At 58.6% G+C, this 15,251-nt stretch overlaps 1 protein-coding gene across 2 annotated transcripts in view; it reads left to right on the top strand.

Annotated features, from left to right (window-relative positions):
- The window catches only part of Pemt (phosphatidylethanolamine N-methyltransferase), a 77,915-nt gene that overhangs the window by 62,043 nt on the left and 621 nt on the right, over positions 1-15,251 (top strand). For both annotated transcript variants that reach the window (XM_027921478.2, XM_027921477.2), the window contains exons 4-6: positions 7,971-8,116; positions 10,572-10,683; positions 15,170-15,244. In XM_027921478.2, coding sequence (XP_027777279.2) covers positions 7,971-8,116; positions 10,572-10,683; positions 15,170-15,244 — 333 coding nt within the window. The remainder of the gene's footprint in view (positions 1-7,970; positions 8,117-10,571; positions 10,684-15,169; positions 15,245-15,251) is intronic.

Here is a 15,251-nt window from a genome sequence, read left to right as displayed (position 1 = left end):
CAGCCCTTGTATGTACCTCTCAGCCAAAAAGAAACCGCGTACTAAAACAGCCAGTCTGATACAACCGCGCTAGAGGATGCCCAACACTGACCCCTCCCTCTCCAGGGGATCCTGTTCCCCTTGCCTTGGCTGTCCTTTAGGAGGTGATATCTGCTTCCCCCTGGAACCCCTGTGTGCTGTCCTGCATGTGGCTGGCTTCACAGGGCAGAACTTGGTGGAGGCCGTGCCATAGCAACACGTGCAGGTCCTTCTCATTCTTCTCCGCTTACAACTCCCAGCGAGGTTGTGCCATATTTAACATCACCCAGCCCTGCCCGTGTCCCTTGAGTTCCTCCCAGGCCTCTGCCACTCTGAAAGTTAATGTCCACTGAATGCCACGGCATAGCATATGTTCACCCAAGTTCCTCAGTGGGGGTGGTCTGAGCCAAGAGTGGGGGAAGCTTGGGTGAGTAAAGTGGGGTCTATCCGCACCTCAGTGTGGTGGGAAACAGAGAGCCGTGGGAGGCTTGGGAGCAGGCGGCCCGGGTTGGTTTTGGGGTGTGCAAGGGCTTCCTTGCCTCCCTGAGCGAATCTCACTCATCTACACTCTTCAGTTGGGTGCTCCCACTTCTGGAGGAGGCCTTGCTAGGGTGCCAGGGAGGGAGAGAACAGGAAGGGGTAGGAGCTGGCTGGGGCCCAGGACAGCTGTGGACAGTTCAGCGGCTGACCCCAGACAGAGGCCCTTTGTGTCTGCTCCCTGGGTGAGGGAGTCCTCAGCTCAGGCTGGCGGCCAAGCTGGTTTGGGCTGTCTGGGCTGCAAATTACCCTCCTCCCCCAGTGGGGCCCATTGCTCCCTAAAAGCTCTGCTGGGGAGACCACGGTGACCTGCTCCCTCCCTCCTCCCCTTCCCCAGCCACTGCCTGGTTCAGGAAGCCAGCTGCTACAAGGGGCCACCCAAGTCCAGCAAAACTACTTAATGTTTTTGCCCTTTCTTTTCCTCCACAAACAAGCCTTTCCCACGGGTATGCAGACACCCAGGCCCTCGGTGAGGAGTGAGGGAAGGAGGAGGTGCACCCTAGTGGCTCCTTCTCTCTGGTAGTAGCTAAACAAATTTTGCAAACTACTGCCCAGGACCCATTCCGGAGTCCTAGACTTCTAAGATCTTGGCCTCCTGGCTCCAAAATGGGGATTGGACTCAGAGGCAGAGAAGGAAGGAGTTCCTGAGTTAGGTGGGGGACCAACAGGGTCAGGAAGAAGCCCAGGAAAAGCAGCAGTGTGACCTCTAGGTGCCTGACTCCAGCCTCTCTTTGTCATCCCTCAGCAACGACAGATGGCTTTGGGACCAGTTGGCTCGGGGTGTGCAGGGGACAGAGTACAGCCAACCCTTGGTGGCAGCTTACTTTAAAATTTTTAAAAGTACAATTCAGTGACATTAAATATATTCACAATGTTGTACCCAATACCGCCTGCATTCTGCTTTCTGTTCTGAGTCGTGCCACCCAGGTGGAAGCGGCAGCTTGTTTTGTCAATGTCCTCAAGTTGTATCCGTGTTGTAACATGCGTCAGAATTTCCTTCCGTTTAAGTCTGAACAGCATTCAGGGTCATGATAGATCACATTCTGTTCGCCTGGGTCACTTCTACCTTTGAGGTCCATTTTAAGTTCTTCTGGGTCAGTTCCTAGGAGTGGAATTGCTGGGTCATACAGTGAAACTATGCTTAGTTTTTTTTGAGGAACTGCTAGTTTTCCGTAGGGGCTGCACCATCGTGCGTTCCACAAGCATTCCAACTTTCACCACACTCTTGCTGAGACGGTTACTCTGCCTTTTCGATCATGGCCATCCTAATGAGTGTGAGGTGGCATCTCACTGCGGTTTGTTCATTTCTTGAACCGTTCTGAGTGTTCCTGGTTTGATGCCACACTTGGCTGAGTCAGAGCCAGCCTGAGGAAGAGACAGGTGCCCGGTCAGCCTCAGCTCTGCCCTTGATGAACTAGTGGGCCCAGGTAGGTCATGCCACCTCTCTGAGCCTTGGTTTACTCATCTGTGAAATGGAATGGTAGTTGCTTTCAGGAAGGATCCAGATGGGAAAGAGTGTGACATGTGCACATGCGCCCATATGGGATCTAGGGCTGTCCCACCTCACAGGTGCTGGGGAAGTGGCCTTGGAGCTGGCTAGAGCTGACCCCCAGTGAAGCTGATGAGGAGAGTGCATGGTGGAGCCGTGTGGAGTGGCTTTCGCGGAGGGGACCAGCTGATGGCACAGTGAGTTGGTGCCACGGTGCACACCCTGTAGTCCCAGCTACTCAGAGGCTGGCAACATAGTGAGATCCTATCAAAAACCAACAAACAGATCAAAACAACATCAACAAATGGTGCAGTGACCTCCATGTGAGCAGGTCCCCATGGAGGAGTGGGTGGAGGGGCACTGCTGTGCCTGGATGTGGCACCTTCTTCCCAGCATGGGATGCTAGCAGAGACCTGGAAGGACCCCTCATCGCCGGTCCCTCGGCTGGGATCCTCCTTCCTCCTCCAGGACCCCATAGCACCGCGTGTGCCTTGGAGAGCTACAAGCCACATGAGCTCAGCTCTGACGTGCAAGTTCTGGCAGAGACTGTCTGGCTTTTTCTCGGACTTTCTTGCAGACTGTGGCCCCCTTTTCTCCAGACCTCTCCATGTCAGCATCCGCTGAACCTGGGGTCCCCATCTGATAGGTCCATACTATTCTCCTGGTTGGTCCAGCTGACCCAGGAAAATTTCAGAAGTAAGAGAAGATGTGCATGAGCAGCCACAGACTGGTTTTCTCTTCCGATTTTCTGGGTCAAAAGACAGCGGCAGCACTGGATCTTGCTCCCTCCTGTGTTTTCCTCCAGGTATTTGCTGTAGGTCCCCATCTTCACAGAAGACCCTCAGCTTCTGTGGGACCCAGCATCCCCCTGTCCTTCCGCCCTGCTTGCTCCCCTCCTTGGCCTCTGCTGCATTAATTGACAGCCAGCTCCTCCCTCCCCACACTGGCTGGTGTGTGGCACGTGGGCTCAGGTGCAGGGGTGGGGAGGGGGCTTTGGGGAGGAACTCTGCTCAGGACCCTTCCTGCCTGGGGGCTCCTGCCCCCTTGCATCCAGCAACACCCCTCCCAGTGCCTCACTTCGGCCCACACCTAGACCTGTGCATTCTGATATATATTAAACCACACGTGACAGTTTGCCATATTAAGGTACATGGCTCAGTGGCATTTACTAGTTCCCAGCATTGTGCAACCACCTCTTTTGTACAGTTCCAGAATGAAAGTCCCAGTGTCATGAAGCAGGTACCCGCCCCCTCTGCCCAGTCCCCTGCTCATCCTCCTTCTGTCCCCATGGATTGGCCTTTTCTGGACACTCTCGGTGTGTTGTTCTCCGGGGGCTGCGCAGAGTGAAGAGAACACACATGCACTTGAACTGACTCCAGGTCACAGAGAGGGGGGTCTGAAGGGGCACTGTGCAGTCAGCTCGCCTGCCTGCCCAGAGGGAGGCCAGGGCCCTGCAGTTGCTGGTGGGTCCCAGGGGGCCACTTTGTCAGCTGGTCTGCACCAGCTGGTGGTCTGGGGAGGGCTGGGGCAGGATGAGCTGGCTTGTTATCTGGAGGCTAATGGTGCTAAGTCCAGACCCAAGTGGGCAATTAGTGCAGGTTTGTTTGCTCTCGCTGTGGAGCGTGATCGGGAGGGAGGCCTGATGGGCTCAGGGCATCTGTTGAAACCCCTTCCCCATGGCCTCCCCCCTGCCAGCCAGCCTCAGCCAGACCTGGGTAGCCTGGAGCCACTGCCTTCCATGGGGCCACCGTATTGCTCCTGAGGAAGGCCTGTGAGGTCCGGGTGGTGTGGACAGCTGGCTTCGCAGGGCTGAGTCTGCAGCCTCTCCTCCTGCCTGTCTTGCCTGGCAGCCAGTGGCCTTGGGAGGAGATGTGGCCGTGTTGTTAAAGCATCAGGAAGCCCAGGGTGTCTTCTGGCAGTCACCAGTGGACTTCCTTGCAGGCAGCTGAAAGGGGAACTGGGTTAGACTTCCTGGATCTCAGGAAAGAAGAGGGTGTGCATCTCAGCCTGGGCAAGGTCAGGTGGGGCCCAGGACTCAGGGAGAGCCTGCCTTCTGCAGCTGGAATGGTGGGAAGAAGAGCCCCCCACACCCCTGGGGACTGGCTTTCCACCCCTAGGCAGCCGGTGTTCTGCACTGTTCACAGGTCTGGGGAGGCAGGAGAAGCCGTTCACCTGGGCTCCTGCCATCCAGGCCCCGACCCATCTGTTTCTTTTTTTGTAACATGAGAGTCTCTGTGGGCTGCTGTGGGTTTTGGAAACACTTTGAAAAGCTGCCCTGTCACTCAGATCTGTAGATGTGTAGCACGTTGGCCTTAAATTCAAGTCCCCAGGTGGTTTTGTGGGGACTACATGTTCAAATCCATTTTTGTTTTAGTACATGTTAGGAAAATGAGTCCATTAGATTGCTCATTTCATGGATTGTCTTGCTTAGTCTAAGGAGAAGAGCAAGTTCATCTCGCCCTGAGATAAAGGAGAATATGAAGTGTGTGCCAGTTTATGCCACCCAGCAACGTGAACACGGAGACCCACTTAATGACTGAGGTTAGGGAAGTGTTTTTTTGTCAGTTTCAGATGGGAACAGGGGACAGGTCTGCCTTGGGGCTGTGGACGCTAGGTGGCCAGTTGCCTGTGACCTGGTATGATCCCCCGGGCTCCCGATGCCCCTCTCCCACGTATACCCCAGGTTTCCGGGATTTCAGGGAAGCAGAATACAGTCAGCCTCAGGTCACATTGGTGACCAGAAGCTCAATCCATGTTTTAAAAATAGAACCCAAGGCGCATGAATAAATCTCTGTTCACCCCCATCCCTGTGCAGAATATTTCCAAAGGAAATTGCTCCTATTACCCCATTCTGCCGCAGAGCGCACAGCCACCGAGCTCCTTGTCCCTCTGTTAATTCTATGGGTGGGATGGACTGTGCTTTCCTGGCTTACTGGAGGGGCTGGAACACCGCTCGCCTAATTGGGCATCGATTCCAGTAAGCCCGCCACTTGTGTCACAGCGTGTTCAAGGCTGGCTGAGCCAAGATTAGACCACTGGGGGAGGACTGCCAGGTTTCTCTGAGGACTCTTGGAGCGGTGATCCCAGGGCGCTCTGGGGGGAGCTCTGGCCTCATCCCAGCATCTGAAGGGAGGTCGATCTTCCTGCTGGCAGCCCTGGGCTGCAACCACAGGCCCAGGAACCATTAGCCAGCTCAGGAGGGGACTGGGGCAGCCCGTCACTGCCCATTCACTGGCCCAGAAGCTTCCCCTGGATGAGGAACCTTCAAGATGACCCACCAAGAGTGTGAAACAGGCCCAGCAGTGAGTGGCCTCGTTCTCTGCCCCTGGGCAGAAAGGAGTCAGTCACAGTAAGGTCCCCCTCCAGAGTGCCCCTCTGGCCTCCTGGCCCCCTCGACTCTGCCCTAGTGACTCACCCAGTGTTGCATGATCTGACTGGTGTCTGTTCTGCTCTTCCACCGTACGCGCCCAGAATCCATTCCAGACAACACTAGGCCCCTCACCTCTCTGCGCATCCCACCCTGTGTCTGCTCCAGCCCCAAGGCACCCGGCCGGCCAGTCCTTTATCTGGAGTGCTCCCCCTGTCCACCCCCTTCCCCGGGACCCCTTCTTCCTTCATAGCTGGGCTGCAGGATCCCTTCCCTCCTGCACCCTACACCACTGCCCCAAGCTGGCACGGCCCTCTGGCAACTTGACCTTCCCGGCACTCCTCACAGTGTCCCCTGGCACTCATGCAGCAGAAGCTTCATGCGAGGGAGCAGGGGAGGGTCACCAGTTCTCAGAGGGGCAGGCTGAGGCTGGGACTCCCCTGTCTGGAGCCCCATCCCCTCTTCTCTCAGGAGCCCACTGGTGACCCCCAGAGACTCAAGGCGTGCAGCCCAGGGCTGCCCAGAGGGAGCCCCACGAGCCTCACTGCCCCTGGGCTCGGGTGGACTGAGCCTGGAGGCTGGGCGGTCAGAGCAACCCAGACCCTTAGCATCACCCACGGCCCCCATGGGTGCCTGTGGGAGACCCAGGCAGGGCTCAGTCCTGCTGGTGCCTGGTCCTCTCCGTGCCCTTCCTATCTGCTTGGACAATGTGGGGGATGCCAAGGCTGGTGGTGACAAAACCTGGTGGCCTCAGAAGCTAGGCCTGCAGGCTGAGGGTGGGCCTGGGTCCCAGGACTGCCCAGAGGGTGGGGGACATGGGTATGGCCTCCCCTCACAACATTGGGTGTGGGTGATGCTTCCTGGCTCCATGGCAGCTCTGACCCTGCACCAATTCCAGTGGCTCAGCCTGGAGCTGCAGGGTGACCCTGAGCCCGGGCAGCAGAAGGGCTGAGGAAGGGTGGTGGGTGGAGAACTGAGAGTGTGGGCAGCGTGACCAGGCTGGGTCTGTCCTGACCTGACCGTGTGCTGCTGCTCACAGGTCACCTGCAGCCTCTGCTATGGTGTGGGTGACAGGCCCTCCTTCTCTGGCCCACCTACTATGCCTTCTTGTGTTGGGTGCCAGAAAGTCTAGCTGAGGAAAGAAGTCTAGGGAGGCAGCGTGCAGTGCAGCCTAAGGATAGTGCCACAGCAGTCTGCTGTCACTGCTGGAGTGAGTGACAGCAAATGTGTTCTGCCGAAAGAGCCTGGCAAGCAAGACACTCAGTGATGCATGGACAAGAGTGCACAGATGACTGGACGGGTGCTTGGGTGCAGAGGGGATGGGTAGGTGGGTGAGTGCACTGGTGGGTAGGTATGCGGATAGATGGGTGATGGATGGATGGATGGTTGACGGATGGATGGATGGATGGATGATTGACGGATGGATGGTCAATGCGTGAATGGGTGGATATATGATTAGGTGGATGGGTGGATGTTGAAGGGTTAGGTGGGTGGTTGATGGATGGATGGATCGGGGATGGGGGTGGGGAGGTGAGCTGCCCTTGCTGGAAGGTGTCTGGCACAGAGTGAGTGTAAGTTGCTGTGGGTGAGCAGCAGATCTTCATGTCTGTCCTGAATGTCATGATCATGGGGAAACGGGAAATGCCGGTTTGGATCCCGCACGTGCATGCCCACACGCATCCTTTCCTTTGGGTGTGCCTCTGGTCTAACGTCCAGTGCCTCTGTCTCACCAGTGCCTACTCCTTCCTATCGGGGCCTGTTCCCCACTGGCTCCAGGTCTTCCACTCCAGGAAAGGAGAGTCCCACTGAAGAACCCACCCTAACCCACTGACAGGCCATCACAGCCACCCCCTTTCTGGTTATCCCACAGCCTTTGTGTAAGGCCTTCAATAGCGTAGCTCCAAAGGAAGGCCAACGGAGAACTGGGGTGGGGGGGGGAAGAGGACACTAAGAAGCCATTGAGGTGCCCTAAAATTCAAGTTAGCTGCCTGGGTGTGGCCTGGCCTATGCAGGGGTCTTGGGAGTCAAATGGGCAGTGCGGAGCCCACCCCAGGCTCAGTGCACGTGGGTGCTGGGAGAATGGTGCCCAAGACCTCATGTGGCCTGTGCCAGGAGAGGGCAGTCAGGTGCTGGGCCTGCTGGGCCGCCTGCTTGGCACGTGCACCTTTTCTCTTTTGAGGCTCACCTTCCTCCAGAGTACGAGCTGCTCAGGGCCAGGACCAGAGCTCACAGACCAGTGGTCCTGGGGTTGAACCAGCTGCCTGCACAGAGTCCCAGATGGTTGTCATGAGTGACCTATTTCTAAAATGTGGGCTATTTCATATGCAGGTCAGGATTTCTGGCTTCTAGAAAAATCAAAATCTCTGGCAGCCTGGGCCCCTGTTCCTGTCCCCTCCTTGTGGCAGTCAGGACTCTCAAGGTGGCCTGGACCCCACCTGCAGCAGGCACCGAGTGTGTGACTCCCAGGCTGACTACCTTCTGAGAGTCATGGAGCAGAATCGAGGACGTCAGGGAACCTGCCCCAGTGCTGTGACGTGCTCTCTGTCCCCTGCCCTGCAGCTTCACGCAGGCCATGCTGCGCCAACCCAGGATGGAGGGCCTGGAGAGCCCCGCCGCCTTCTGCTTGGGCCTGCTGCTCCTGGGCGTGGGCACCTTGCTTGTGCTCTCCAGCTTCTTTGCACTTGGATTCACCGGAACCTTTCTAGGTAAGACCCAGGGCCGGGTGAGCTTGAGCGGGTACACTGGGGTCCAAGGATGAGTGGGGCCCCGTGGCTGTCACCCGCCATCTGTGACATTCCCTGGGAAGCACCAGGGACCCAGCTGACTCCCAGCTCCACCACCACCTCTGGGTTTGGCCTGTCCATGGCTAAAAGGGGGGGGGTTGGGCTCTACTATCTCATCTGACTCCTGGACAGTGGACTTGTGCCTCCTGGGGGGGCAATGGGGGCTCTCCCTGCTGCCCTGAGCAGGGCCCACATTTACCTCACAGAAGGCCCCCTGGGGTCCTGTTGGCATGGACAGAAGCAGTGGTAACTCTTCCTGGGTGCACGGTCGCAGCCATGCCCTGCTAGCCCTGGGGAGTCCCAGAATGCTTGGCTGCCAGGCCAGATGGGGTCTTGGCTTGTTGTGTTTGGGCCACCAGTGGGGCTGCCTCAGGCCTAGGGTGGGGTGCAGGGTGGAGGGGCATTGTCTCTTCTTCATTCTTCAGTCCCTATGGCTCTTGTACTTTGGGAGTGGGTGCCCAGTGCTGGCCTGGCCAGACGTCCACTCCCTGCCATGGTCACAGCAGCTTCCAGCTCCTTGGAAACCTGGGAGCTGAGGGCAAAACCAGCAGGAGGAGGCTGGGGCAGGGGCGGAGGGAGGCTGGCAGCTGCCCATCCCTAGAGGGAGCTCCTCCCACCTGCAGGCTCTACCTAACGTGGTCCTTCCTCCCTCTCCAGCCCCTGGCCAGATGCAGACTCTGGGCCTCAGCCTTCTGCAGGGCCTGGTGGCAGTCCATGGGGTCCTGCCAGCTTGCCTGGCATCCCTGTGCAGAGTGCCCCATCCACCTTGGCCTTGTCCCCAGGAACCAGCCCCAAACTCTGTGTGACTGTGTGTTCAGGACTAGCTAGGCCCAAAGGGATCGGATGGCACTGAGCCCTGCTTTCCTGGCTGCCTGGGCAGGGCCTTGCTGGGACAGCGGGAGTGGGCAGCACTGCCCTTGGTTCTGTGCTTCCTGCCCAGGCAGGCGCTGCAGGGAGCCGCCCTACAAGAGCAGAGATGGGGACCCTGGGAGAGGGGAGCTGCGCATCTGGGTCTGCAGGTGCAGGCAGGAGAAGACAAGGCCTTAGGACAGAGGAATGGGGGGCTGACAGGGCAGCAGGACACAGCTGTATAGGGGCACAGCCAGGGCAGGACTGGAGGTCAGGCGGAGGACCCCGTCATGCGTGGGGCTAAGCGAGGCTTCATTCTGAGGGAGCTGGGAGCATGGAAGGGGACCCATATGGAGGAGCAGGGACTGGTGGGACTGAGACTGGAGGTCGGGAACCCTGGGTCAGGAAGTGGTCCTCACCATGCTGGGGCAGGAAGACCAGGAGGGCTCTGCCTGGACCTGGGGGTAGGGAGTGCCTGGGGCTACTGGAGGACGGGGTGCAGCGCTGTACAGAGGTTAGCACCCCGCAGTGGTGGAGGCTTGGGTGGGTATGGACACGATGGCTGCAGACCGAGGGCTGGTGGAGTCCTGGGGAGGAGGAAGGACACCCTGAGGCTGCCGTGGGTGGACAGTTAGAAGAGCCAGGCAGAGTGCTGGGTGACTGCAGCTTTGGGACGGACCTCCCCAGAAGATGTGGCCTAGAAATGCTAGAGGGACCCAACAGGCGCTGGATGTAGGCCAAGGCGGTCACTTCCTCAGGAAGGAGCCCGAAGAGCCTCTCCCCACCACCTGCCTCCAGGCCCCACTGCCCCACTTCCCACTTCCTGGGAAGAAAGAGGCTCCCAGCAGTCTTCTGGTGGCTCCTCAGGCCCCCTGCACTCTTTGTCCCCAACAATGGGCTGACTGTGCCTCCCAGGCCCCTCCCACTGGTGGCTTCTCCTTGTCATGCTGCTGCCCTACTTTCTGGTGGAGATGAAGCTCTGTCTCCCCCAGACTGGCAGGAAACAAAGGCAGGATGTCTGGGAGAGGAGGCGGGGAGGGCGCGGGCCGTCCTTTATTGAACCGCAGTACGGAGCCTGTGATGACTGCCGTGCCTGTGATCCCGCGGTCACTTCTTCCTGCCCAGAGCAGTCCTGCAAGAAGCCTGAGGGGGCCCCTGTCTTCCCCCGAGGGAGAGCAGTTGGCCAGGGTGGGGGGGGAGGGGGGAGCTATGAAAAGAAATGCCCAAGGCCAAGAGGGGACAGCACTTGCAAAGTCACAGAGGCAAGGAAGAAGGGCAAGGCCAGTATGGGGGAACTCGGAGATAGAGGGCTGAGCAGGTGCTGATGTGGGGTGGGGCTCAGCAACCCAGACCCTGGGGCCTCGCACCCTCCAAAGCATCTGCAGCTTGTGGGGGGCCCTCTGATGGCTGTGTGTGCTGAACCTGTCCCCCTGATGGCAGGGCCCTGTCTTACCTTCCTCAGGAATGGTAAGTCCAGGGGACATAAATGGCCCGGTGACCCTCCCATCCTGCCCTGCCTCATCCACAGGTGATTACTTTGGGATCCTCAAGGAGGCAAGAGTGACCACATTCCCCTTCAACATCGTGGACAACCCCATGTACTGGGGGAGCACGGCCAACTACCTGGGCTGGGCCGTCCTGTGAGTACCAGCCTGTGCCCCACCTGCTGGGCCCCGGAGGGGGAGGTCATTCAGGGAGCCAAGGGCATCTGGGTTCTGATTTCTTAGGAGTTTCTTATCTGTGGCAACAGGAACAACCTCCCAGAACAGGGTTTGGTGAGCTTCCTTTTAAAGGGCCAGGGAGTTCAGGGCCACAGGCAGGGCATAGCCACTCAGTTGTGCCCTGTAGCACAAGTATGTGCAAAGACATGGGGAACAGTGGGTGTGGGCCACACAGCTTCATGTGTGGACACTGAAGTTGGAATTTCAGGTCATTTTCATGTGTCATGAAATATTCTTTGGATTCTTTCACCTGTTTAAAAATGTAAAAAGTGTTCTCTGTCTTGGGGCTGGTGTTTGCTGAGCCCTGAATTAGCACATTAGGGCTGAGAAATCCCCAAACAATGTGCTGGTCCCACATGCCAGAGGGGCCACATGAGCCGCCCAGGAGTACAGAGCCAGCCCTGGCTGACCAAAACCCCTATGTCCTCCAGGGCGCTCCTGACAGGGGAGCTGGTCCGAACCTGTGCGGTCAGATGCCCTCCTCCCACAGAGAGCCACCTGGTGCCAGTGCAAGTGGGCCCAGGACCTCAGTCTGCCATGGTCAGTGTGGGCACTAACAAGACCCTGTGGTGAAGGAGGCTGTACTGTGGGCCCTCTGCCTGCTTCTGCAAACCGTGCCCTCCCCGCTCCTGCCTGGCAGCTCAGATCAGTCCATTTTCTTCCGTTTTTGGAGAGTTTTTTGTAGGAAGCATCTTTGCTGCTTTTATTTAACATTTGAAAATTACTTGTCTAGAATGTTGTAGGTGTTCTCAGAAACCAGAAGGACCCCAAAAGATTAGATCCCGCAGAGTGGATGTCAGGAGCAAGATGTTCCCTCCTGAGATCACAGCCGCTAGGGTCAGTGACGAGAAGCTAGAAGGGGCTTGCGGGTCTGGCTGGGAGCCACCCTGCCCTCACCCACACCCAGACCACATGGTCCCCAGCCCTGTAAGCTCACCTGAGGACCGTCCCTCCCACTTGCCTTCAGCACAGCCCCTCTTGCCTGAACCTGGGCAGTGGACTTTGATAAGGGGCAGATGTGCCTGTCACCAGACTCACTCAGCACACAGAGGATCCAAGGACCCTGAGGAAGAGCTCAGAGTGAGACAGGCCCTCTTCCCCGGGTTCTGCTGGCAGCCTCCCGATTCCCTGACACACCGACACCCCTCTAGGGCCAGTGCGCGCGCACACACACACACACACACACACACACACACACACACTGCTGCTCCTGCCCAGATCACCCACTCCACCCCTGGTCAGGCCTTCCAAACCCACCTTAAGGTGCTCCCTCTGCTAGGGAAACCTCCTGGCCCGTGGGGGCCCCTCTGTTCTCCAAACCCCCTGTGCTGGAATTAGCAATCAGTGGCCCTTCTCTCCAAGGGAAGCACCCATACACATGTCCCCAGCTGTCTGGTGCCCAGAGTGAAAGTCACCCTGGAACACATAACACCTGAGAGCTGCCTCCAAGGACGTTAGCCACACAGCGTTGAGGAGAGGCAAGGGCTCATTAGAGACGAGCCATTACCCATCTGGCAGATGATGGTTCAGCAGGGCCGCTTCCAGGACACCCACAGCCCATCCATCCACCAGGGCCCCATGGCTGAGCACCCAGGCATGGCACCTGGTGGACCAGGATGAGGGGTTCCTGAGGGACGTGAGGCTGGACATGGTGTAGAGCCCCTGTTCTCTCCAGGACGCCATCTCAGCAACCCTCCAACAGGGGCTGGGTTCCTCTGTCCCTTGTCTGCAGAGCAGGACTGGCATCTCCATGTTAAGGTGTCAGGAGGCCAAGCTGGACCTAGGGTGACCTCAGATGGGAAAAATTGGAGGAGATGAGAAGAAGAAGGGGTTTAAGAGTGCATATCTTTTCCCCTCTGGGCTAACGGGACTGTCCCACCCCCAAATCCCACCACACCCTTCCCCACTTCACCCATAGGCCCTGGGGCCATCTCTGCCCTGGGGGCAGTGGGGGCCTGTTTTGTGGTGCTGGCTGAGGTCTGAGAAGGGGTGGCATCCTGCTCACACTGCAGGTCTGAGGTGCAAAGTCGGGGTGTCCCACCTGCCTCTCTGCTGGGTGGAGTGGCTGCCAGGGGGCCTTACCCTCGGGGTCTTGACCTGAGGCTGGGGAAGGCTTTTAAAGGGCTTTCCAAGTCCCTCCCTGGGGCCACTCCAGTGACTCCTTTGGGTGCTGGGGTCTGTTTCATTTTGGAATCATGGAAGGAAGTGAAGATGGATCAGTCCAGCCCCTCCCACAACACGTGGGGAAACAGACTGAGGGCAGGCCCTCCCCCAGCCACAGAGCTACAGGAGGGAACTGTGCACCCTCCTGTGGTGGCTTGCAGTCAGCTGGTGGGCAGGGGAGAGCTTTCCTATGGGCTGAGCCCCAAACAGGTGACTCATGTGAATGAGCCTGGGCCTGTTCACAGGCAAGGAGACTTGGCCAAGGCAGGTCTATCTGGGGTCATCCCAACCAGCTAGCCCTCCCCTCCAAAGTCAATCACGGCCTGTAGGACCCTGTGAGACGGGGACCATGGCCAAGGACCAGGTTTCTCCCTGAGCCTAGCAGGAGACAGAGTGGCTCTTCAGCCAGGAGGAACAGGTGACCATCACAGGGTTCCCTGTGGCCCTCTCACAGTGCAAGAGAGGCCGAAAGCCACCCCTGCTAGGATGGGGAGGGCTAGACTCCAGCCCCCGGGCCTTCCACCATTCCAAGTTCCAAGTCTGTACCCCAAAAACGTCCTCTGTGAGTGGTGGGGCAGAGGAGACGAAGAGTCCTACTTTAGAACCCTGCTGACCTCTGGGGACCTGATTCTCTGGGAAGACACAAGCTGAGATTAGAGAGTTCAGCTCAGGGACCCGCTGCTCACAGAAGCTGCCAGGCCACATCCACCCCTGGTCACTGGGGCTCCCAGGGAGCTTTGTCCTGAGCAGTAAAGAATCAGTCCTGGGGATACCACAAGCTTGGGGCCACCAGAGGTGCACCCTGGGGCCAGTCAGCCTGCTCCTGCCAGCCTCCCCATTCCCCGGGATGCCTGGTGTGTGCTGAGAGGCTCTGCTCGTTCTAGAAGACCGTCGTGGGGCAGGGAGGGAAGCCCAGGTGGGCAGACTCCATGTCTACCCCGAAAACGTCTCTGGTGTCACATCTCCATGTGGCAGTGAGCCCACTCTAGGGACAGTGGCAGAGGTGGGGGCTGAGCTGTGGGGTCAGGCAGGCTTCTCATTCCATGTCGTGCAAGGCCGGGGTTCTGTCCTCCTCAGTGCCCGCAGAGAGGATGCCACTGGACCCTGGGCCCAGCACTGGAGCCTGGGCTCAGGATTTTGTTGTATCTGCATCTGCTCTGTCTCCTCCCAGAGCTCCCAGACGGACAGACTTGTGAGGTCCAGGTGCCAGGGAGTGGGAGGGGCAGAGAGTCCCTGCAGGGACCTCTGCTTTGGGGCTGCCCCCACCCAGGGAGCCTGTGCTGGCTGGCTGGAGGGCAGCCAAGGAGAGCCTGAGGCCTGGCTAGTGTTGCCCACTGCCTCCTCCTGGGCCCCGACTGTGCCTCACCAGCAAGCCCTCATCTCTCTCCCGCTGATCTGGACGCAGCAGTCCGGCCACTGCGGGAGCTGGTGGGATCAGAGGTAACTGTAGAAATAGCTTGGGGGACAGCTTGACAGCAGCTATTTCTGGAAACCTGAGGCAGATGCTCAGAGGCTCCTCAATGCCGTCACTAACAAGCTGCCAGCGCTCGTCGGCACAGCAAGGTCAGAGGCTGGTCACCAGCAGAGAGCCTGTGACAGATGCTCTGGCCAGGCCTGGGCCCACTGCACGCGTTGCCTGGGGCTGTACAACCTCCGGGCCAGGGTGGGGGCTTCAGCTGGGCCTGCGCGGGCAAGGCTGCCTACCCACCACCCAGGCGGCCTGGCCAGGGCTGGGGTGGGGAGGAAGTGGAGCCTCCTCCCCCCATAGCCAGAGCGTTCAGGGCCGTGGCTTTAGGGGCTGCACCTGTGGGCAGGGCCTGGGGCTCAGGTGGCAGGAATTGCCAGCGGGCTGTGTGTTCTGGAGGGCCCAGACTAGCTTTCTAGAAAATTCTTCTTTCCTAACAACATTGTCCCTGGTAGGTGGGGGGAGCGTTTTCTGCCCCAGAAGAATCTCCTGGGCACAAGAGAACAGGCTCCCCCAGTGTCCTGAGCTCCAGCCTGGCCTGAGACAAAGAAGGGGTGCAGGCTCCACCCCAAGAGGACCCAGCCATCCAGGAGAGGCCGATGGAGAGACGGTCAGGACTCAGGACCCTGAGGATGGGGCACTGGGAAGTCCAGCTCAGGAAGCTGGGCTCAGGAATAGCTCAGCTCGTTTGTCCCCAGTGGTCCCAGTGTCAGCCGAGCACCTGCTGTGGTAGCAGGAGGCGGCTGGACCCCACTGACCATGCATCTGTCCCCACAGACACGCCAGTCCCACGGGCCTGCTGCTGACGGTGATGGTGGCCCTTGTCTACATGGTGGCCATCCTGTATGAGGAGTGAGTA

This window comes from Marmota flaviventris, chromosome 17 (assembly GCF_047511675.1).
Source record: "Marmota flaviventris isolate mMarFla1 chromosome 17, mMarFla1.hap1, whole genome shotgun sequence".
NCBI lineage: Eukaryota > Metazoa > Chordata > Mammalia > Rodentia > Sciuridae > Marmota > Marmota flaviventris.
This window is presented reverse-complemented; position numbering and strand designations above follow the sequence as displayed.